This window comes from Hemicordylus capensis, chromosome 2 (genome assembly GCF_027244095.1).
Source record: "Hemicordylus capensis ecotype Gifberg chromosome 2, rHemCap1.1.pri, whole genome shotgun sequence".
Taxonomy (NCBI): Eukaryota; Metazoa; Chordata; class Lepidosauria; order Squamata; family Cordylidae; genus Hemicordylus; species Hemicordylus capensis.
The window spans coordinates 343,105,305-343,131,132 of NC_069658.1; the positions used below are offsets into that span (position 1 = coordinate 343,105,305).

At 39.4% G+C, this 25,828-nt stretch overlaps 1 protein-coding gene across 5 annotated transcripts in view; it reads left to right on the top strand.

Moving 5' to 3' along the window:
• Window positions 1-25,440, top strand: part of RNF130 (ring finger protein 130) — an 88,092-nt gene extending 62,652 nt beyond the window's left edge. For 2 of the 5 annotated variants that reach the window (XM_053298510.1, XM_053298506.1), the window contains exons 8-9: window positions 2,776-2,869; window positions 4,607-4,791. In XM_053298510.1, coding sequence (XP_053154485.1) covers window positions 2,776-2,869; window positions 4,607-4,622 — 110 coding nt within the window. In that variant the 3' untranslated portion in view covers window positions 4,623-4,791. Of the gene's footprint in view, window positions 1-2,707; window positions 2,870-4,606; window positions 4,792-14,436 lie in introns of those variants that run through there. The other 3 variants (XM_053298508.1, XM_053298507.1, XM_053298509.1) reach the window with 3 other exon arrangements.
• The last annotated feature ends 388 nt before the right edge of the window (window positions 25,441-25,828 follow it).

A 25,828-nucleotide genomic window follows, 5' to 3' on the forward strand; every position in this document is an offset into this window, starting at 1 on the left:
AGTCATCTTTCATTATTCTTTTTGGGCTTGTCGCAGTCTTCAAACAGTCTGAGCACTGTCAGAACATCATATAATTGCTTAAAGAATACAACCATCTGCCTGAGAAAATAGTGTTGAAAATAGTGAATGAACTTCAGATGATTGATGTGAGTGCAAAGGTGTATGCTTTAGGCAAAGCATAATGTTGTACAATGTGCTAAGTACTGTACAGCCCTTATTGGATATATAGATAAGAATTCCTCTTCTTATCTATAGAGCCCCTGGTAGCGCAGTGGTAAAACTGCTGCCCTGTAACCAGAAGGTTACAAGTTCGATCCTGACCAGGGGCTCAAGGTTGACTCAGCCTTCCATCCTTCCGAGGTCGGTAAAATGAGTACCCAGAATGTTGGGGGCAATATGCTAAATCATTGTAAACCGCTTAGAGAGCTCCGGCTATAGAGCAGTATATAAATGTAAGTGCTATTGCTAGTGCTAGTGCTAGTGCTATTCTAACTCTCACAATCCAAGCTTAAAAGGATAGGATCCTAAACTTCCAAGAGGACATTGTTGCCTTTTTTCTTTCTTTCTCTAATGTTGAACATGGTTGGATCTGACCCATGTTCAGCAGTAGGATGTGATGTCTCTTTCAGCTTGTCACACCGCGTAGTACTGCATCTTGTGAGGAAACTACAATACGCAGTCTGTCAAATGAAAGTCAAAAATCCTTGTTTGCAAATGTCTGGAGCTATAGGGTGTGTTACTAACAGAATTGCATTGATATAGTTGAGTTTGTATCTTCTAGCTGTGGTAGATGGCTAGAAATGAGCAGGAAGATGTTCTTGCACACTGCTTGACCAACTACTAATTGAAGAGAAAACTATTAGAATAACATGACAGATATGTTGTTGTTTTTATATTTATATATTTAAAAGTGTGTATGTATGTATGTATATATATTCCCTTTTTCTTGCACATGAAATCCAAAGCAGCTGACAGTTGAATAAAGAGAAGCAATAAAAAGGCATAAGGATCACTACAAAATAGTAGAAGGTAGCAATGTAAAATATCTCATCCTAAAGAAATTCACACAATCCCATACCTACAGTCAGTTTGACAGTAACAAACCAGTGCCACATGTTTTCTGAAAAAGCCCATTATTTCCTTAGTACCAGAAGGAGTACAAATAAGGGACCAAAGAGGCCTCCACAGGGAGAGAATTGTACAGTATCTCCACTACTGAAAAGGCCCTGCTCCTAGTGCATGCACACTGTGCTTCAGAAGGCACCCAGACCAAAGCCTCAGATGTTGAATGGAGTACAGGGGGAGGTGCAAATGGGTGGAGACAGTTCTTCACATACTCAAATCTTGTAATGTTTTTAAGGTAAGAGCCAACACCTTGAATTGGGCCTGGAAACAAACAGCTTACTGATGCAGGTCCAATAATGCAATATGTTCCTGATGAGCAGTCTCTGCTAATAGCGGGGCAGCAGCATTTTGCACCAGTTGATGTTTTCAAATGAGCATGTTGCAGTAGTCCAATCTGGAGGTAACTATGGATGATCATGGCCAGGTCAGACTTTTCAGTGGAATGGTCACAACTGACACATCAGCAGATGTTGATAAAAGATGCTCCTTATTGTTGTCACCACCTGAGCCTCCGAAAGAAGTCATGGATCAGGAAGCATCCCCAGGCTGTAGTCCTGATCCTGAACAGGTTGAGAAGGGCAGCCCTGTCCAGAATGAGTTGTTCAGTTGTAATCCCAAGCCTTGGCACCCTTGTCCTGTCTAGATTAAGTATTGCCAAACTGTAGTATGAGTGGTTGACAGACAGTTTTTGACAAGTAAATGGACTTTGCCCCTAACACACACTACACAAAGATTGCAGAAGCATTGGAGAGGAAGCTAGTGGTGGCAACAGAATAATATGTCATGGGCCTTGGTCATGGTAGACCATGGGAAGAAGTGGAAATCCTGGAAGACTGGATGAAGCAGAAATGCTGGAGAGAAGTGATTCAGAAGCAGCAGCTTCTGTTGTGCGAGTGGGAGAGGCCATTGATGAGAGTTAAGCAGCAGAAACAGAACTTTGTAAAGGAAGAAAGAAGCAGAAAATTGTAAAGGAGGAGAAATGTATGCAACATTTCAAGAGCTGCATTGTGGAAGCTTTTCATATATGTTATAATTCTGTCTGTTACATACACGTTTCTGTGGAACAAAAAGTTAAAACCTAAGAATGCTTCAGTTAGAAAATTTCTAAACAGTATGCACATGATCACATTCCTTCTTATGTTGATGTCCTTTTAGGTTAACTTTAGACTAAAATTACATTTTAATTTGTGTCATTACTGATTTCACATTCAATTCTGCCTTGAAAAATAATTAGAACACTCTTCTGTGTGGATAAGGTGGAACGGACTATGAAACAGATTCCATGTATCTGTGGGTGGGTATGTGCTGTATGTACTCATAAATACAGGTCCTCATTTGAAGATAATCAGTCTTTGCAATTTTAACTGCAGGTAAACATTTTGCTTATGCTTTCCTTGTTTTGCATTTTACTTTAATCATTTATCACTAACTTCTGGGCTTTTCTTGTAGATAGTATTGTATCATGCCTATTTTTCTAACTTCTCCTTATAACTACTCTGCTGGCCTTCTCCATTTAGTACCTTCTATGGCTAACCTTCTGCTTCCCTCTTGTGCTTCACTTCCTGGTGCCTCTCATGGCTAGAATTGTTGCCATCGATTTGACATAAGCCTTCTTCCACGAGTGACTTCCTCCCTTTCCTTTGTCAACAGAAGAATGGTTTATTATTGCCAGCTTTGGCCTCTTGAGTGCCCTTACACTCTGCTACATGATCATCAAAGCTACAGCTAGCTTAAATGCTAATGAGTAAGTAAATGTTCTTTGTGTGCGTATGAGTGAGAAGAGTAGAAGAATCGGAAGTTCTAGTGGCAATTGGTTAGACTGTCTGAGGGTGGGCTATTCAAAAAGAGAAGATCATAATATATGAACATTTGAATTAACATCATCTTTTTAGCGCACTTATTCTTTTTACCTTTTGCGTTCTCAGCCTTTTAGATGAGCTTTTATTTCCATGCTTACTATCAGGGATTGAAGTAGAAGTGCCTAAAATACAAATGCCTGTATTTTTGGGAAGGGGACAGTGAACATGATTTATTCTTATAGCAGCAAAAAGGAGAAATTGGAAGATGAAGCTCCAAATGTGTGCCATGAATGGCCTACATGCAGTGAGGCATGGAATTGAATCTTGTGGATGTTCCATGTGAACTGAAAATTATAGACCATGATTTGTTTATGAATAGGCCCTGTACCTCTTGTCAATCTGTCGCACATGGGGTGGGATGAATTAGGTGGGCTGATACTACTTTCATTCAAATGAATGTGCACTAATATCGATTCCCACTACACATGGCAAGTGTCATGTTTGTCTTCAGTGCTCTCTGGAGATTGAAAAATAATCATTTGCAGCCTTAGCAGTGAAAGGGAGCTTTCATTAGGTAATTTTAGATGTTAGTATGGCAAGTTTTATATTAAAACTTCTTCAGGTTAAGGGTTCACAGTGGATTCTCTGGATCAATTTTTAACATTTTCTTTCATTTTAATTATTGACAACTTACTACTATGAATTCATTGGCACCCAGTACAGTAACCTGATTGAGAAACTCTTCTGTATTATACCTAATATGTGGCAGAGAAATATGAAATGCCACCTATTTTGTAGCTATTTTTTTCAGTATATGTTACTGTAGCAGAATGGGAGAAAGTAGAGAATTGCTCTGTAGATATAGCTGAGAACTGCTCTTTTGCCCAAGAGGAGGGCTCGGGGGAGGGAAATCTCAGGCTTCATTCCACCATCCATATAAAAGAATAGTTTCTCCAGCTGCCTTAGCAACTCCTAAATATGCCATTTCTCTTGGATAGTTTTGTATTTTTCAAAGAGAGAAGAAACTGTAGTGACTTTACACAGTACTTCCTGTTGCTAATAACTGCTGCTTTTAACTGAAAAGCCCACCTTGGACTTATCAAAAAGTAATAGTAATGTCTACATGAGTAGTGATTATGTTGTTAACAGTGGTAGTAGGCACTAAACTGAAAATGGCTTTGCATATTGCAGTGTTGCAAATGCTATATTCTGAATGCATCTTCCCAGCACAGTTCTCCTGGGCAGGACAAATGCAAAGGTTGTATTTTGGACATGATGATACATAGGAATGAAAAGCCTATGGGGAAATGCACATGTTATGTTCCCACAAGGCAAGATAGTGCCTGAAACTAGTTTCAGTTAAGATTTTCAAAACGTGTTTATGGAGTAAACCAGACTAGTAGTGTGAGGGTGCGGGTGATAGCTAGAATTCATTCATCACATGTTCTCTATTTTCTGCTCTTTGCGCTTCACTTCCAATGGTGCTAGCTTTCCCATTTTGGGGGGAAACTGCTTTCTGCCTTCCTTTCCATTGATTGAAAGCATTTGCATTTAACAAGAAATCATATTTACTAAGTTAGTAGTTCAAAATAAGCATCTGCTTATAAGTGATTTTAAACATTGTATGTTAAATATTAGCAGTAAAATACTGCTACTGATATCCTGTTCTTTTTACTTCACAGCACTGAATGGTATTGAAGAACCACTTTGACCAAGAGCTCACTTTGGAGAAAAACATCCAATTTTTATGCATCTTTTACTGATCATGTAACCCAAGCATATGTTTAATACATTCTATTTTCATAAAATGCTAATACCAAAGCTTTGTATTAAGAAAATAATAAATAAAACTGGTTATAAAAACCTGGCCTGAGATTGAATTTGCTTTATTATGCGACAATCTCAGCAGTGAAAGTTTGTTTTGTGCTTGAATCCAGTGGATGTTTCACCTGATACTATAATACTAAGTGCTCTAATATGTTATAGTTACGTACAGATTTAGCTTGTATTGATGTTGTTGTTTTTTATTCTTACCACAAGTTTGAACAATATGGTGAAATTCTGGCTCTGTGAAAGCAAAATGACACACTTAACTTTTTCTTACTAGTAGAATTATTCTGACATTCCTTATCTTTATCTCTCATACCGTAATTCTTGTACTGCAGAGAATGAATCCCAATATGGTTTACTTTAAATAAAATACTAAAATGCTCTATAATTTGATTCAAGAATATTCCTTGCTTTCAGCTCATCTTACAAAATAAATATTCAGTAAGAAGACAGAGAGCTATCTGGTTGGTTTGAATAACTTTAATTGTAATTGGGGTTAATGATATTGTCCAGAGCGTAAGGTATGCCAATAAAGCAATAGATGTTCACACAGCCCACTTTCAGAATGGCATTAGACAGAAGTGACTTCAGTACATGAATAGTACCAGTGTACTAGCTATCTCTCCTGTCCTTCCTTTTACCTAGCACCAGACCTGCCATCTTAAGACAGGTCTACATGTCACATGTAGATGCATGATTCTTTTATGGATTGTCCCTTTATTTTTACTATAGAGCCACTGAGTCTTGAGTTTGAAAGGAAAAACCTGGCATGGGGCAAGAGAAAAAACTTAATTTGGAGGGGTTTAAAACCCCTCCAAATTGCCTCTAAAAACTGTTTTTATCCGTGCTGCTGAAAAGATACAGGTGTCCATAATAGCGGAATTGTGCATAGTGTGTAGTGTTTTTACCTTAGTGCCCACTCGGTGCTTGATCATGATCAGAGATTGCACAGGTAAAACAGTTCAAAATGAAAGAGTGTGTGTATCCATGTGCACATGCTCAGTTATTGAGCCCTTTCTCATGAGCCGAGAAAGGGCTCTGATGGGGTGAGGGGAGGAAGCCACGAAAAGCTTACCTTCCCTGCAGACAAGCAGGTCCTTGCCTCTGGGTGGGTGGATCACCCACCCAGCCAGTTGCTCCGAGGGTCAGAGTGTCAGCACACACACACACAGCTCCAATAATGCACCGTGTGAATGCGCAGTGCACTATGGGGATCCCTCCTCCCCTCCTTGAGTTTGCTAGCTGCGGCTGCTTGCAGCCACAACTGACAGATGATTGGTAAAACAAGGTTAAGGGAGTGCTTGCTCCCTTAACCTCATTTTAAAGGGAGGCTTCGTAGGCGAGTTTGCCGCCATGGTGCTGCCGGGATCGGCCCGATCCTGGCAGTTCAAACTTGTGTGCAAAACTGTGCTGGGCTCCCTTAGTCTGGTTTTGCATTCGCGTGTGAATAGCCTCATTGAGTTGTATGCATTCCAGATCTACAAAGAAGACTACAAAGTCATCTGGTTTGTACTGTATATTATGCTCTCATTCTGAATTGAACTCTATAGTTTTAGTGGTGTGTTTTATTTGATACATGCATATTTTAAGTGCAGATTAAAATCACTAAATGGCCTAATATCTTGTGGCCTCATTGTCAAAGATTGTGCTGAAAAAGTTCAAGTAGTTTAGCTTTGTTTTAGATGAAGGGATGGGGGGCTCAGGGAAAACCAAGTTAAATACAACCAACTTTGCAAACCACCTGATTCCCCCTTTATATACTCCTTTTGTGTGGCTCAAAATATTCTTCATGGGGCTTATGTTTGTATAGTCCAGTGGTTCCCAACCTGGGTTCCTCCAGATGTTGCTGAACTACAGCCCCCATCATTCCCAGCTATAATTTATTGTGGCTGGGGATGATGGGAGTTGTAATTCAGCAACATCTGGAGAAACCAAGGTTGGGGACCTCTGGTATAGTCCAACAGCCACATGAGAAGTGGGAAAGGTTCAGAAATGGGATGTGAAATTGTGTATAGGATAGTTGTGCAAGAGTTAATTAAAATTAACTCTTTAATTTTAAATCTGGTCAGTGACACTGGGAGTCTGTGTCCCTGCTGCTGACTTTTTTCTTTTTCTTTTAGTGGTTTCTTTACTCTCGCAACGTATTGCACATGTGCATATGCCTACATATTTTCCCAGAACAAGAAATCTAACTCAATTTTTAAAGAAACTTACATTGGCCTTGTTAGTGAATTGAGCAATGCTGAGTTCTGGTTCCCAGCCAAAAGCTAATGTCAGACTTAATGAGATTGACTGTTGAATCAGGCTGACAAAAAGGCATATGCTGGCCAAAACGAGAACCTTTTGTGTGTTTGTGTTCAATCAAAGTTTAACCTACTTTTTCGTTTAGTACTGTATTTAATTAAAATACTTCAGTTTGTATCAAAAGGAGCAATCAAAAAGGAGCCTTTTTTAATAATAGGAATTATGTTTTAAGAAATATTGATGATGGGGACTTAGAGGCACTTTCTGAACCCTGGAAAGCAGCCAAAATCTATATTAAAATAGTTGCTTAATTTGTAGTTGTCAAGAAGACTTCAGCTGAGATGGCAGCTTTTATAATTAGAAATGAAGTGTGTTAAAGTTTCCATAATGTAATTGATATTTTAAAATGTCCTTGTGAAATGTTCAAAGGAGCATCACAAATGTGGCAGTGGCAGCTTTCGAAAGCTTGCAAAACTCTATTTGAGTTTTGAGAGAGTATTTGAGAGAGGAAAGAGTGGGGAGAGAATATTTTCAGTTCTCAGAACTTCACAGCATTTTGTTTTTAAAAAGCAGAATAGTATGACAGAGTGCTTTTGCTATAAGCAATTACTAATTGATCTATGCCTTCTGCATTATTGTCTCATTATTTACAACTAAACTGTAGAGGATGCTAGTATTGTTTATCTCCATACTATAGATAGTGGTCAACATTCCACGCAGTGCAGTATCGGAGTTAGGGATCCATCAGTGCTAACATTAACTTGTGAGGAACAGAAAATGCATCCCTGTTAAGTGATACAAATAAATATAAAGACCTCCTGCCCTCCATTCCTGCCTGGGGTGTGGTGCACAGACTGTTGTGGAGACAGTTTATACATCTCAGCAGGAAAGAGAAGAGTGGAGGAGATGCATGATGGGCTCTAAAAGTGTCAATGAAATTGGGTGCCTCCTCCCCTCACTCACACATGCACAAGTTATCACATTATGTTTCTTTTTAGATTGTGAGCCCTTTGGGGACAGGGATCCATCTTATTTATTTGTTTGTTATTTCTCTGTGTAAACCGCCCTGAGACATTTTTGGAAGGGCAGTATAGAAATCGAATAAATAAATAAAATAGCAGAAAGCCATTCTAAAATGCAGCATGGACTATCAAAGAAGAGGGTTCCTAATTGGTTTGTGGGGAGGGAGGGTTGATACTGTAAGTAGGGCACCTAGAAATTCTACCTGTTATCTTTAACACAGCATGGGATTTTATAGAAATCTAAAAACCTCAGCTTGCTAGCTTTGTTTCAAAGCCATATTTCTCTATTAACTTAAATGCACTGTACTAATTTGTTACAATTTATAAAATACCTAATACTACTGTAGTATTACTCTGATTTCAGCCTCTTGTTCATTCTGTTCCAGTTTTTAGCTGTCTTCATTTCACATTCACAAGCTATGTGTAGATACAGCTGTGTTATATCTGACAATAACGTAAGAACTTGGAAAATATGAGGAGGGAGGCATGAATGTGACACATAAGTCCTTTTAGTGCCTTTTGTGATGGGTTCATTTTGGGTCACCCTGTCAAAGGCAAGAAGTTCTCGAAGTGCTGTGCTAGGCATGCCGGAGCTTTGCAAGTTCTCAATGTGTTCTGATTACCAGGCATGTACTAGAACCTCACTCTTGTGAGCAAATGTGCCCTGTCTTCTCAGATTCTAACAACAGGAGTTGCTAAGAGAAACTGTGGTCATAGAGCACAGACCAGATTGGTTAAGGCAAGAATATAAGCACACAGCAAGTTGTTTATTGCATTTTGTGCTGAAAACAGGCTTACCTGATACTTGATTAGAGCATTTTTAAGTGTGTACTGTGAGTAGGCATAGTCTTCATGCAAAGCTAAAGAAAATTAGACCAAATTGTAGACACGTCAAAAAGCCCTTGGCTGTGTTTAAATTTAGACCATTCTGCTGCTTTCTTGGCAGTGAAAAGCAAATCTCAAATAGAAATCAATTCAGACTGACTGTCAGCTAACTGCAGCAGAAATCTGTTCTCTCCAGAATCATGGTGAACTGATGAGGTAGGTTGCATTAATATCCATTTTATAAGATATATTTTTAAGGAAAATAGTGAAGTAAAATATGAGTTTGAAGGGTGGAGTTGTAGAAAGTTTTGGAAGTTTAAATTAGAGCAAGGTGGATGGAGAGACCCAAATAGCAAAGAGTTCTAGTGCCAAGGATTGCTGAACAGAATTAGCCATTGTACATGTGAGAGAGACAGATACCTTGGGCATTTGCTGAAACATTCCTATCTAGGAAAGTTTCCTTTATGTTGCATCTCTGTCTCCCTTCATGCCGCTTATAGGAGCTGCTACCTGCCATATTCTTAATTAATAGAATGAACAGTTTTCTTCTCTTTAAGTGTATGTCTCTCTTTCTCCAGCTTTTCCTGATAGAATTTGCCTTCTAGACCCTTAACATCTTTATACCATTTTTATCATGAGGTTTTGCCAGTGCAGAACAGAGCTGTAAACTTGTTTTCTAAAGTCTTGAGGATAAAGCTAGTGCAGCCTAAAATGCTCTTGGTGTTTTTGCACTGCAGTGTCGTATTTGTTGATTTATGTCCTAAATGTATGTTTGAGAGTGCTGCTGCCTGACAAGACATCCTCTGTCATGTGCATTAGGTTTTGAGTGGGAAATCCTTTGCATTTCATGACGGCTGTTTGCCCAGCTCTTCAGTTTAAGACGATTTTGAATGTTCAGTCTATCTGGCATTTGCATTTTCTCCCAACTCTGTAGTTGTCTGCAAATTTGATAAACACACACACATTTGATCAACTCCTTTGTAGAAATCTTTGATGAAGGCATTGTACTGGAAGATGATATTTTCTTTCAAAAGGGCAAGGATTAACAAGCTTAAGGGTGATTGACCTTTTTTTGTTGTATTGTGACCAGTGACTCCAAAATGTATTCTGAATAAAGGCTATTATGCTTTCCTTTTTTCCCATGCAAGCACATGCATGATGCCTGGATGTTGCTCATCTGTGGTTAAAAGTCATCTTCACATGTGGGCTAGATTGTTGCCTGGAGTGAGGAATGCACTGCTATTTATTCTATTCTGCTGTACCAAAACAGGTTCCAATAACTTTAATGTAGATCTGGAAGATAATTTGTATTCTAGAAAAGAACGTACTTATACATACGGATGGAAATTTGATAAAGGATATCTACAAATAGTGATTGATCCCAGTGGAATTCTGCTGGATGCTACTTTCCAGTCTGATTCCTTAGATAGTAAAGGACAGTGAAAATAGACTCAATTCAAGTTATTTTTAAAAAGATTGTCAGAAAAATTGCAGTCATCATTTTGCTTGCTGATTCATTTTATTCTCTTGAAGTCTGAGGAAAGATCAGAGGAAATGATTTGCTTTAGGCATCTGATTCCTAATATCTCCTTTCAGGCCCATAGCCAGCTGGTGCCATGGTATGCGCCTGCCACACCAAAAAATTCTCTTTCCTCTCCAGCCTCACTGACTGTTTTCACTGAACATTTTATAACCTGCCACCCCTGACTTCTGCAATCCCTCCCCAAAAAATAAATAAATCTTGAGGCTGCTTACAGACCTGTCTCCCTTTGGTTTTCAGAAATTTTGACTTCAGGGTCTTTGTACCACAGTATCAGTTTCACAATTTAAAAATGCTGCAAAAAAGAAAGTAAACTTTAGCTTTTGATAGCAGTTCTTTCGCTAATAGTGCAATCTGAAGTTCAACTCTTAGTGTGCGCATGATCCTGATGTTAAAATACTATGTAGAAGTCTTAAATGAATCTGTTTAGAAACCCACTTTAATCTTTCTGGGAGTTGATAAGCCCAGGCAGATACCGTATTTTACGGACTATAAGACGCTACGGACTACAAGACGCACCTTAATTTTAATCCAGTTTTTCAGAGTTTTAACATATTAAACTGTTAAAACATATAAGACGCTCCTGAATTTTGGCGGATATTTTTTGAGGAAAAAAGTGAGTCTTATAGTCCATAAAATACAGTATGTGATTTGCAGTAACGAACAATTCATCCAAGAAGAATAAAAAATGGGATGGGATTTAACTCCCCAGTAATTGTAATTTTAAAATTAGCATGTTTGTAATTGTAAAATAAGCATGTCTTAATTGTAAAATAAGCATGTTGACTAATCATGCCATCCCACTCTTAATGATGGGAGGTCATAAGTGCTATTGCTTTCAGTTAGAGTTGTATCTTGGACTGTTCCCAGTCTTGTTGTAAAGATGCTTATGTATTTTTAGTCACAAAACTAGTATTTTCAGATTTATTTATTCAGAAGATTTATATGCCACCATTCTTCATATAGGAGTTTGTGAGAGCTTACACAACATTCATTAAAACACACAATAAAACACAATAATTTCTCAAATAATAGAAATGCAGGGGGGAATCATTAAAACAGCAGTTAAAGAGAAGTATATATAGAGTTAGGGGGAGGCATGCTGGAATAAAAAGGTCTTCAGGTTTCGTTTAAAATTAAACAAGGAGGGGTGAGCCTAAGATCAGAGGCCAGTCAGTTCCAGAAAGCCAGGGCCACCACTAAGAAGGCTGACCATGCATTGCTGACAGTCATGCTTCAGAAGGTGGTGGGATGCTCAGAAGAATCCTCTCATAGGCCAGACAGAACTATATGGGAGTAGGTGCTCTTTCAGGTATCTTAACCCTAAGCTGTTAAGCCCTTTAAAGCACAAAACTAGCACCTTGAATTGTTCCTGGAAAAGCACTGGCAGCCAGTGTAGCTGGTGCAGCAATGAAGTGATACGGGCAAGAATCCTTGCTTCATTCTAAACCAGCTGTAATTTCTGGAGGGTCTCTGGGCAGCCCCACGTAGAACAGATTACAGTATGGATCACCAGGGTGAAGAATGGATGCAAATCAGGAGAACCTCTGCCTTCTCCAGATTTAGTTTCAGCTTGTTAACCATCATCTAATTCAAAACTCCCTCCAGACAATGATTCAGGACTGTCACAACCTCTCCAACCGGGGATGGCAGTGAGATGTAAAGCTTAGTATCATCTACATACTGACAACACCTCACGTAAATGCCTGGACAAACCTCTGTAAGCAGTTTCATATAGATGTTAAATAGCAATGTGTACAAGATAGAATCCTGTGGGATAGTGTAAGCCATAGGCCAAGGTGTTGAGTAAAAGTTCCCTAGCCCCACCACCAGTGAAGGAGCAGAATCACTGCAGAGCAGTGTCCCCTAGTCCAATCCATGCCAGGTGGTCCAGAAGAACGTCATGGTCAATGGTAATGGAGGCTGATATCAAAGTTAGGGGAAGACAGATCTGTCAAAAGAGATGAAAAAGATATCTCTGCCTTTTAGGAAGCCTCTTCTCTTGTTTTATGGCATACTTGTGTAGCTAGACTGCCAGACTAATCATTTGATTAGCCTGGAGTCAGTGAGTGGTAAACTTCACGTCAGAAATCTGGGTCCTGTGGTTTCAAGACAATATCTCTGAGCCATGCAGATAATAACATGCATTATTTATTACTAGCAAAATGTTCTTCAGAAGTAGAGTGGAGTTGATGTTGGATGTATGGCCTTTATATTACAGGGGCTGCACTCACCCCCTATTTTAAAAAAACACACCACTCAGCACCTAAAACAATATTGCCCCTAACCTCCCGCTATCTCTAGTGACCTAGGTCATGGAGGAGAGCTGGTCTGGAGAGGAGAGCTGGTCTTGTAGCAAGCATGACTTGTCCCCCTAGCTAAGCAGGCTCTGTCCTGGTTGCATTTGAATGGGAGAAAACGTGAGCACTGCAAGATATATTCCCCTTAGGGGATGGAGCCGCTCTCAGAAGAGCATCTAGGATCCAAGTTCCCTCCCTGGCTTCTCCAAGATAGGGCTGAGAGAGATTCCTGCCTGCAACCTTTGAGAAGCCACTGCCAGTCTGTGTAGACAATACTGAGCTAGATAGACCAATAGTCTGACTCAGAATACAACAGCTTCCTATGTTCCTATGTGAGAGAATCATCTTGCCACTTGCAGCCTATCCCATGGAACCCCAGTGGAGCTTTTGAGATAAATGTTGTACTTTCTGCACAGACCTTCCTAGGTTCGCTTCTTCGCCAAGCAAGAATGTGATCCTAAAGTGTAACGATGCGAGATGCTAATGTGTCAATCCGGGGCAGGGGGGAGCATCATATTACTTACATTCATGCTATTTAGAAAACCCTTGTCATCATTATGGGTAGAGCAGAGAAATTGCCAATATATTGCAAGGCTGTGTATGAGGGGGATGCATGTCGTGTGCAACTCTTGTCAGTAGAAGTCAGCCTACCGATGTCATAGGAGATCTTTGTGTCTACCATACTAGTGTCCCTGCATTGAGCACTTTACAGTCTTTCTGTAATTTTAAGAGTTAAATAACACCTATTTCCTCACATGGGAGGAAATGAAAGAGTGCACTCAGAGATGCTATGACCAGGATATAGAGGGCTTTGACTCTAGTCTGTGTCAGGATCTTCCATGGTGGTTGTTTACACAAAAGGAAACCAACTGATGTGACCAGCATCACATCTAATTTAGTCCTCCTTCAGTGCTGGTGTGTGACAAATGGAAATGATGTTTGGAACTGGTGGGGTAATTAAAAAGTTTGAGAGTTCTGAAAACCTGTGCCTAAGCTAGTATTCTGAAGTTTTTTTCATCCTCTGTCTTGTATTGTTTGGAAGAAACACAGTTGTATTGGTTAAAATGGAGATAACCTACATTTTTTAAAATGTAGGAAGATCTGTAAATAAACATTTGCTTAAGTATGAGCTGTTAGGATAATCCCACCTTCACCTATTATGTGTTATGGAGGCAGCATTTGATTAATTAATCGACTAAAAACATTTCAGATTACTAAAATCAATTAAGTTTGTCAGCACATTTAAACTTTTAAAACTATCTTGAATACAAATAGTTATTAAGAACTACAAATGGCAAGCACCATCCACAGAGGCATTCCCTCCTGTGCAAGAAAGAATGGGGGATGTCTCCTGCGGTGTTGCTAATTGTGACACATGCTTGATCATCTAACTACAAGAGGAAGTCTGCTATATTCTTCAATGATTGTTTTTTTCATATGCAAATATATGCATTTAATCACCTACCTAAAATTCATACAATTAATTTCCTAAGATTTATTTGAGTGACAGATCTATTTGTAATCCATACAAAATTTTGAATTCATGACTCTGCAGTTATGTATCACAAGAAAGAGATCTTCCTTTCTTTTTCTGATGACTCCTATAAGCCCATTGACGTTGATTTATTTTCTTAAGAATGGCAGTTCTTTTACACTTTTATTATCTGTAAACTGTTGTCAGCAGATTCCCTATATTTCTTCTACCTCACCTTTCTTTCTCTCTCTCTCTCTCTCTCTCTCTCCTTTTATAGGTGGCCATTTCTTTCACCGTAATTCTCTCTCCCCTCGGAGCCTGGTCTATGAGAATGACTTCTCTTCCATTGAGCCTGTCTTGGACATGTATGATGAAAATAAGACCTGAAGGGGATCTGCATTCTTCCTGCTTTGCTCTCTTTCCCTTTTCCTTTTTCCGTTTTCTCATTCCTATTGTTGTGTACTCCTTCCATGGGTGTCCTTTGTCTGAAGAAGAGCTGCCTTTTTCAGAACATATGCCTGGCTGCCAGGCTGCAAAGGTGAAGCTCAGCTGAGGCAATATCCGAGGACGACATCTGTGAATGAATGAAGTATGTGCACAAAGTCGGCTGTTGGAGGTTGCCGAGTTACAAAGTTGTCATTAGAAGTGCCAGCGTGATGGTGTCAGTATGCTAGAGGTTTTGCCCTACTCAGTTTTAATTTATACAAGTCACCTCTCTGGAGTAGGCACATGGTATTTCTATTTTTAAACAAAAATTGCAGTGTTTGCCAGCTTAGTTGCCTGCTGGAGAAGGTTGCAGAATACTGCCTGAAGTACTCCAGTTACTCTTCATTCTGCCCTTAATCTTACATTGAACATCCCCATTCCAAAGGGATCTATGAGAAATGTGACGTTCCAGTTTACAATTTCAGTGGCTTGATGACAAAACAAGCCAACATTATAGCAGTGTTGACAGCCTGCAGCATCAGTTCAAGACTTTGGGTGGGGGGAGACCCCCACTTGGTTGCTGAGGATAAATATGGACAAAAACTGCTTAGAAAAAATGCAAAAAACAAAAAACAAACCCACTCCAAAACAGCCATTTTTCCAGCCTTCCTACTGAAGGAATTTCTGACTTTAAGATGCTGCTGATATTTATAAAATCCTTATTTGACCTTTAGATTATTAAGACTTCTTCAATATCCAGGAATCAAAAATAGGTTATGCTTGGTTTTTAGACTATGTTCTTTTTCACTCTGATTTTTTTAAAAAATCGTATGTAGTGTTACATACTGAAATAGCTAGAAGCTTCCGTCCTACATGTTTTTACCTGAGAGAACTCTAATGAAACAACAAACACTTTTCTGAAGCTACGCCTTTTCCAGAAGACATCAATATATTATGAATACAGAAAGGAGGGCAAAGGCAGCTGCTATGTACTCTGACATCCAGGAGAAAATACATTTTTTACTATAATGGGACAGAAACTGTAGGAAATAAACTTCTTAATTGATGCAAAAATGAACAGCTAAAGGAATAAACTATATGATGTTTTTAAAGCACTCAACAACAACAACAACAAATGCTTAAGCAAAAAAAAATCAGATATGAACCACAAGATTGTGCATTTAATGTAGTTTTTCCTACTGAATGCTGCATAATTAACAATTGACAAATGTCATTTTTCCCCATTTCAAATCTGAGCTGCTGTAGAAATAGATATGGTATCCTTATAGTGTGAACACAAGCTTAATTCTCTAGGAATCTTCTTAAAGAGACAGAAGAACAAAGGTAAGGAATGTTGAGTGGTTGTCTTGTTGATTTAGGCAGCTTAAGTTGTATGCAAGCTTAAGCTCTCTACATAGGTCTTGTATTTTTCTACAGAACCTAGTATTTCTCTATCCTGCTCTGGAATGCAGTGACGCTGTGACATTAATGCACAGGCTTGAAACTAGCTTTGTAAAGCTAAGTGATCCTTTGTTAGCAGGAATGTTTAGTTGGTGGTGCTGAGATGGCCATATTTTCTCTGATCATTCTTGACTGGGTGATGCAGACCTTAAGGACTTAGCCCTGGCAGCCTTCTCTTTGTTATATGTGTCAGGTAAGTTTTAATGTACTCCACTATTCATGAGGCATTCTAAACAAAATCTTTTAAAAGCACAGTATTGAAGTATTGTGAATGAAGATGGGAAGATTTGGTGGAGAAAGTCACTGGTGTTATTTGACTACTATCACAGTTAGTGACTAGAGTGAGATTACTTGAGTGAACACAAAAATCCAGCATCATTTTTTCTTTTCTTTTTAAAACTGCCAAGATGTAGGTAGACTTCTCTGTTGGTAAGAGGGAATCTTGTTAAAGAGGTGTCTTTTTCATGCAAAGTGCTCTCTTATGGCAAGTGTTTTGTGCATGGCTAGTACCCAGATGGGAAAAGCCTACAACAGATTCAACCCCTCCCACAAATATACTAGAACTATAAGTCTGCCATTGTCCCTTGTGTAGTAAATCATGCTGCTGGTATGACAAACTAAAGTTAATTTTTATAATTAATTTAATTTAATTAATTTTAAAATTTATAAACTGCTGACTGCTCTTTATATGATAGCTGAAGCATTTGCACATTAGGATGCTTAAGATTATTAATATTATTAAACATTGTTAAGTTTTGGTATAGCAGGGTTACTGCCCTGTTACTGTTAAAGATTACTGTTATTTGAGTAGATCTAGAGGCTAAGGGAGTATTGATTAGAACCAAACCCACCCAAAAACCTTTGTTCAATAAGGCCCCAATCCAGAGAATGTTTGTCTCACTTAAGTTCCATTGAAATTAACTATTGTTGGGATTTAAGTGTATTAACTTCTTTTGAATTAAGATTTTGAGGGGAGGTAGTGGGTGAGTTGTTCTACCATAGACTGTTTTGTTATCAACAGATCAATATTATTAGCACATTTGTACATTTCTCTGCAAGGTTTTCTGTTTCCTGTTTTAATTGGATGGAATAATTTCATGGAGTGGAATAGGGTAATTCCTGTTGTCTGTTATATCTGATAATTTCATTTATATTTAGCAAACAGTGATCTGAAATTAGACAGATTGCAGTGTGTAAGCATATACTCAAATGCCATGTACTGAATCAAACAATTGGTCCATCTGTCATAGTATTATCTACTCTGACTGGCAGATCTCCAGAGACTCAGGCAGAGGTCCCCCTTAGCCCTGCTTCCTGAGATCCTTTTAGCTGAAGATGTTAGTATTGAACCTGAGACCTTCTGATGCAAAGCATATGCTCTGTCACTGAGCTCTGACCACTTCACAATTTCTTATATGACAATTTCTTGTCATGGGGACGTAAGATTAGATTGCAGTAAGCTGTATCTAATTCTCCCATAGGTAATTTCCAGTTGGTGTCTGAGGCACTGGCAACAGGCACTAAAACTGAGAATAAGACTAAAAATAAGACATGGAAACTTTTAAACTCAGTTTTCACTGGTTCTTCTCCTGTCAGAGTGTTGCGCTATGTTGGCAAACCTGAACACCTCTTAGCTCATGAAGAGACAGTTTCATGAAGACAGACAGCTGCCATTGGACGACATTTTGTGTGTGGATATCTTAGGAGTGGGCAGAACTCAAAGGTATTTAGTTCAATACTCTCCGAGCTTTTCAAACACTGAATCTAAGCAGTAATAGCCAGTGCTCCCTCTGAGCAATAAAAACAAAGAAATAAGCCCTTTGTATTCACAAAAAAGCATCTTTAGGAAAGGCTTTGTGATTCTTGGCATAGCTGAGCACCCACAGTGCTGCTTTTCCCTCTCCTATAAGCCCAGCCATTTTATTTGTTTTATTTATTTGTTTTTATTTATTTTGCTGTAGACCCTGAGAGAACACTGTAGTAAGAGGACTAGTAATTTATTCAGGTTCATGTATGGTTCTTTGAGAATAATTGGTAATTTGTATTGTGTTTCAAGGCAAATCCTTGCCTCATGATAGTATTTTTCACCTGTTCTTTCTACCCATAGTGACTTTTGCAAAATCAAGACTTGTGAGCACAGGCCAGCCTGTGGTGGGAGTGTACCCTGAACAAAAATGCACATGTATATCAGCCCAAAGTTGACTGAAGGTTGTCGTCATAGTGGAGGGTGGGAGGAATCTAATTTGGTCTTGCAAATCCACCACCATTTTATCATAGACTGTACCCAACTATCTCTGTGTGGGTAACAGGACTTGAAAACAAAAAGATTTCAGAGAAATTCACCTTATACAAAAACCTCAAGTTTTAACATTCCCATCCTGCTCTGCCTTGATCACCAAATGGATTCAAAGTAGAAAAGGTTTGCATCGCTTTTGAAAGATGCTTGAGTCATGTGTGAAATGGCTGTTCAGTTTGTAGAGTTAAAAGTATAGCAGACATCCACAGCACATTATATATCACACACAATTTTCTACACAGAGGTTATCCCTTCTAAAAATAATATGACAGACAAAGCAACTTTTCCTGAAGGAAAGGGAAAAAGCAACTTTTCCTGCAGCTCTGGACACGCCCTAGCAAATGCCCTTCCTTATGTTCTGCAGACCATATATGTGGTTGGTATAATCCAGGGGTTCCCAACAGGAGGTACTAGTACCCCTAGGCATACTTGAAGGACTCGCAGGGGATACTCCAAAACAGCCACATTGTTTGTTTCCCATCTGAGGATCACTGGCTTGCAGCAGTCTGTTGGAACAAGTTTATTTGTCCTATTAATTTCGGTAGGAGTACTCATGAGTAACTTAGTCTGGATGTAGGCTGTAACTGGAGTAGTCTGTCTCATAACGGTAATTTAAATTTGTGTGTGCATACACACACACACACACACACACACACATATTGCATTAGTAGTTACGTGCACACACTAAAAATCTCTCTGAGGTACCTGAAGATTTGTGACAAAAGGGGTTCACTTGTTAAAGGTTAGGAACCCCTTGTATAATCAAGAGAGCACCACTGGCTCTGCAGAGACTAAATCCAATGAATGTAGCTTTCCAGGGAACATATATTTTAGGGGTGCAAGGGCAGTCCCTTCTGAAGGTAATGCAGGCCATCAGGAAGTAGGGGAATTCTCTGCTTCTAATCTTACAGTTCTCTGAGGATGGCAATCAGTTCATTTGAAAGACTGGCAAATCACACACATCTTGGCTCAATGTTATCCCACTGTGTGTGATGACAAATTTAACTATTTCAGGTTTACAATGTAACAAAATATTTTAGAATTATATTGTCTTTATTATCAAATTACCTGAACTTTGCGTGGACCTGTTTCAAAACTGTGCAAGTGTGTAGAGATTATATTATTGCAAATAAACCAAACAGTGACACAGTTAATAGAAACCACACACCCTCCTTTTCCCATTATGTTGTTATTCCAGCAGTAAGAAATTGTGGCATTTGATTGATATTGGCCCAGTTCATACATTTACTAGGCTGTAGAGTCTCTTTGCATGGTGGAGTCTGTGTGTACTTCTCATCCACCATAAATACATATTGGATAAGGTGGATATTTCAGAGGCCTATTCATACACACAAGTCCATTCCATATGAGTTCCTTCCTCACCCTCTGCTTTTTGAAGAGAAAACTGGACCTTCATATAAAGCATATGTCTCGTGTCTTATTATGTGTGAGGGTGTACAGAAGCTGTATTTTTCAAATAATAATTTTTAAAAAGATCTTAGGAAGGCCTATTTCACATGTTAATCTGCAGAAGTGAAAACCCATTCAGTTAAGACTAAAGGATGCAATAGGCAGGCCTTTTCAGATGTCCAGAGAGGCCTGGGCCACTCCCAGCTTTTGAGGCCCTTAATGATACAAGAATAAATAAATGATAGCACATGAAAACAAAATAAGGCACCGCAATATTAACAAGTGTCTGAATGTGAGGCCCCCTTTGAGCTTGAGGGCCAAGCCAAATGGCCCTCTTCCTCCCATCCGATTGCCAATAGGCAAGTAATGGTGGAGAGATGTGGGTAATGTGAAAAGACTAAATATATCTAAACACTAAATATATTTGCGTGGTATCCAGAGCTTCTGTGCTCAGTGCGCCACTGGAGCAAGCTCCTTCTGGGAAAGAAAGCATCTTTTACTGACTGTGAACTGCTGCACCAAATGGCTGGATACTACCTGCCATAGAACAACTGTGCACACTTTCCGTTTTGCTGGAGTGCTCCTTGTATCTGTCCTCTTCCCAAGTTTTTTCCCTTCGAAGTACAAGACAGAGGGCTGAAAAGTAGATTATTTTAGTGTGCTTTATACATGCTGAACTAGTACACGTTTGTGTGAGATGTCCTCCACAAGGAGCATCTAATAAGAAGTTCATTAATTTGGGGATAATCCATCTTTCTCTGTATTTAGACATAGGTTGCCCTGATTGGGCAGGTCCCAAACAAAAGGAAAAAAGATGTAAGTTAATCAACTTTGGGCAATGTTAATGTAGGAATGAAAAAACGTTTGAGTCTTAACCGGAGTGGATTGGAATGACTGCAATGATTTATATCTATTTTACACTTTGTCATGGCTTCCCCTATGCAAAGAATCCTGAGAAATACAGTTTTGTGAGGTGCTGTGAATTCAGATATCAAACTCTGCAGTTGCCCCACTCAGAAGTTGGGCAAACAGAAGTACAATTCTCAGGATTCCCTAGCAAGAGGGAATGACAATTATACCAGTATAAGATTGTAGTATAGATGTCAGCAGTGTATATACAAAACAAAGATGGTTCAAAAGATCTCAGACACCCAGTACATCAAGCTCATTCAATAAAATGTTTGCATGCATAATCAGTTTTGCTCTGTGCAAAGCAATTATTTAGCGATTAAGATTAAACTATTGCATTAAAAGAACTCTTAAAAGAGGAGATAATGGGCTTAACAGAAAACAACTGTTAAGCCCATTATCTCCTCTTTTAGGAGTTCTCTTTGATAATGAAAGCCCAGACAAATTTCTCAAATTAACCATTCCTCCTTGTCAGCCCACTGTTTTCTTTTATTCTATTTTTGTGATCAAAAAGAGAAGTGATTTGACTCAATCTGGCATGAACTAAAAATCATTGACTAATTCCAGCAATCAATAATATGTTCAACTAGTAGTAAGAAAATTAAAGTTGGTGCCATCTTACTTTAAATATCAGGTTCATTCTGCCTCTCTCTGGACTTCAGTTAGCTACTAGGGATGTCCACGGAACCGGGTCAGGGTGGCTCATACCTAAATAAGACTTACACCTTAGCCACCACTGAAAATATTTCTCTAACCTCCTTTGAAAAATGCCCTGTGAAGGAGACTTGGCAGTTTCTCTTAGTAGCTTATTCCTCTGCCTATTGATGCTTTGTAATTATTCATACTACTTATATTTATATTTTCCCCATTCATTTTCAGTGATCATGTCCTAACTTGTGTGCCCCATCCCCACAAATCTGACTGATCATTTAATTACTGGTAATTACTGAAGGGTCCATCTCGGTCTAAAAGGGCATCACATTTTACTTAAAGCACGCATGCATACACAGAGACTGTATTCAGTGTCAAGGCAAGACTGCATTTACATTGCTGTATCTGAATTTACAGAGATGAGACCAAGAAATAAAGTGGTATCTGCATCTTGCTGTTCCATAAGCCTCTGTTGCTTGCAGTGACATCTAGTGGGAGAGAACAGGACAAATGAGCTCCTCAGTCATTCCCCAACAGGTGTTTTGTGTTTTAGCATAACAAAGGCATTACCTGCTCAGCTCATCATGTTTTCTCTTTTCAGAAAAGAGAATCAGGTTTATAGTATGTGATAATGGGCTTCAAGCAGACAATATATTATTAATCAGCTATTTTGACAGGCTTCTACCTGACTATTCTGTATTAACTCTAAACTGTTTTGTTAAATCAGCATATTAGTGGTTGTGCTGATGATCTTGAAGAACTTTCTGTTAGGTGTTGCTGTGCCAAATGAAGTGAGTGTCATCCTTTCAACCTTGGAGAACTTAGCATTCAACAAGGGAGCAGTTTGGTTTTAATATTCCTTTGAAAAGTTGCATTTTTTCAGTAAAACACCGAAAGCTCCTGAATACCACCATCAAATATGGTCCATTGCAGTCTTACATAAGGCTCTAAAAACAGTGCATTTTATCCTACTCTTCTTCGTTAACTACTTATAAACAAGAAGCAGACTCCATGATTTGCATAATGTGGGCTATCTTGTGCCAAAGTGGCATGATTTAGCTCATGCTACTACTACTCCCAGGAATATATGGAGAGTGGTTTGCTCTCTCATTTATTGCAGTTGATTGATGCAGCCTCAACTGAATATCCCTGTCTTACTGAAGCAGCACAGCTGCACAAACTGATGCTTCCATTTGCACAAGAAAATTTTTAAAAGTTGTCCAGGTAGAAAGCGGGTCTACCTGTGTGCGGTATCTCACTTTGTGCCAGGCAGGAAAGAGAGAGGAGTGGGAAGGACAGGGGAGTACACAGGCAATGATGAGCTGGGACCACCCAGAACCACACCCCCTTAGGGGATGGAGCTGCTCTGGGAAGAGCAGAAGGTTCCAAGTTCCCTCCCTGGCATCTCCATGATATGGCTGAGAGAGATTCCTGCCTGCAACCCTGGAGAAGCCGCTGCCAGTCTGTGTAGACAATACTGAGCTAGATGGACCTATGGTCTGACTCAATATATGGCAGCTTCCTGTGTTCCTAATGCCAGAGTCATCGCCTTCACTCAGGATTTCGGAAGGTTTCTGCATCATGCTTGCATGCTTTAGGGATATTTGCCCCTCTTCAAAACAGTCCTATTTGAACTACAGATTTTTGGTGGCACCCAATGTCTAAAGCTTATCCTGGCATAAAGATGCAGTGATGGAGGAACACTGCTCCTCTTAAGCTTCCTCCTGCTGTGCAGCTATTTAAAGCATAAATTCCCTGATATTGCAGCTGAGAGGACATAGGAGTAACATCAGTTACAACACTTAAAGTGACCTGCAATAAAATGGCAGGACACAAGCCCAGATGTTCCTGTGTTCTGAAATGTTAGCAGAATGTACACTGCTGTGTTGCTATGAGCACACCAGTGCATTTGGTACAGAAGGGAACTTGGCTCATTTTCTGATCAGTTCAGTGACCTGGGGTGTTCCTCACTCACCAGACTGGAAACGAGACATTTTTAAACAGGAGAGAATGTCATCCCATCAGTTCTGAACAAGTTATGTTCAATGCCTCCGTTTCTTAAATATACTATGGGAATAATACCTACCTCACAGGAATTGTGTGAGGTTTCATTCATCAATATGTATAAAGAATGGCAAGCTTCTTGCATGGGTGGTGCTATGTAAGTGCATACATGTTTGCTTGTTCTGAAGATCACCGCTTGTTTGCTTGTATGTCTCCATTTGCCCACAGTTTTTCTCATTGCTGTCAGGCACTCTGTGATGCTGAACCATGTTGGCTAGAGTACTGTGATCTGTTTTTGTATACAGTATTGATGCTGATGTCTGCTTTTTCCTTTATTCTTTCACTGTTGGTTCACTTATGCTTGCTTGGCCCTGCTTGTAGCTCTTCTACTGTAGTTTCTTTTGGTGCATCTAGTCAGTAGAATAGAGAAAGAGAAATAATTTGACAGGATGATTTGCTGACTTGCTGCTTTGGTGTAGTCTCAGTGACTCCAGAAGGTCTATGCCACTAGCATAAGGGGTCAGCAATTTATCCCTTTAGAAATGCCAGTCAATCATTGAATGTTAGTTATGGCTGACTATTTACATTGTGGTTCTTTAAGCAATTGGATTGCTAAAAATCCTATGTTCTTATCGCTATGGGGACAACCTGCTGATTATCCCAGCAAGAGTGTGTAAGAACCCCCCAAATACCCAGCTATCACATTTGTTAAGCTAATGAGGTTGCTCTGCATTAGCAAGAAGCACATGTAAAATAGCTGTATCCAGCTCAGTAGATTGGTGAAGAGAGTTGCTATTTTTCCAGCTACAAATCAGATTTGGAATGGCTTTGGCTATTCCTTCTCCAAGGTCAAAGAAATTGCCTTCTGTTCTGGGAGCAGGAGAGAAAAGAGGTGCTTGCTATGTGCTAGTTAGACTATCTCTGAAGTGGTGGTGGTGGTGGTGGTTAGAGCATTCTGGTGTTTATTTCAGTAAGAATAACTCTCATGCCTGAGATTAGCTAGATACCATCCATGGGCTTGCCTCTCTCTACATTTTCTAACTGGGCTACTGTACCTTTAACAGCTGCAAGTCAAGCTAAAACTCAACTTGTACAGCCTTGTCCCCTTGCATAACCATTCAATGATGAGAGAGCCAGCTGTCCTTGTTGAGTTCCTTACTGTCACAAAGTGATTACGATCATGCGAGCCTTGTGGGCGGGGAGAGAATGTAGGAAGACCACACTTGGAGAACTGCCACCACCCAAATAAGACAATTGCCATGTTTTACTGTCTTCTCCACATCTGTATATTGCTCACTGTGGTGATAAAAGACTATCACTACACTAAGCTTTACTTGCTGGGAAAAACCGCCTTTCCAAAATGCAGTTATTTGGTCACATTTTGCCGTGAGAGAAATCGATGTCAGATAGCTGCCACATAAAGGCTATGCAATGCATACAATCTTTAGGTTTGCGGCTATCCATGGGGAAAGCAGGCATACATGCTCTGTCACAAGCACAAAGTGTGATTGAGGGTGTCAGCATCCCAAATCCTCATTTGAGCACATTTAACTAATATGAGCTGTCTTGATTCCAGACTGTTAGCCCAGATAGAAAATGAAGTGAATAGCTATGTACCTAAGGGTCATGTGACTTTGTGTCTGCTCAGGCTCCCCAAAGACAAGACAAGACTAACTATGCGCAAAATGCAGCAAGAGAGTAATTTTGAGCAGAGGGTTTTCGGACATGTTGAAGTGTGATTAAAATATCAAAGGTTGCAAATGTGAAATCCAGTGGCGGGACCGATGTCTTTGCATTCTCCATTGCCATCGCGTGAATTATTCCAGTGTGAACAAAGAGCTGAAACTACAAACAAACAACCAGAAGCCCAGCAAGGCGAAATGGACTCTCTTTTGCCTTGTTTCTAATCTGGACATGTGCAGGCAGTGTGCCACCTTGACAATCGAAATATTCAGACTCATGTGATAAGCTGTAGCTTGGCAGCCACAAAAATTCTTAGTCTACATATTTTTTGATGTACGTATACGACTATATTGTAGCTCTGTGGTATATGCTGATATGTTAATAGTGTATACCTTTAAGTTAGGGTTTGCTAATGTAATACATTTCAATAAAAATCTATTCAAAAATAGAAGTGTCTGCTTAATCTTGTTTAATGGACTCTGTGTTTAAGAGAGAACTTTGTCTGCAAATTTGATGCACAAGTCGTAAGACAATCTGAGAAACCTCTCCATGGGCAAAATGGACATCATTGCACATATATGGTGGTATATTAGAAGTGTCCCAACCAAGTTTGTGTTTCATTGTGCTTAGTGTTACATGAGTATATTACATTTTATCACTTATTCTGCGTAGATGCCATGTGACCATCTTGCAGATTAGGAATCAATGGACAAAAATAAATCCATCAGCCTCATCTTTCCAAAAAGACTCCCAATACACACACTTTCCTTTTCACAGGCTCTATTTACACACAGCAAGTTTTGGCCTGTGTTGTTTATTACTCTTACAG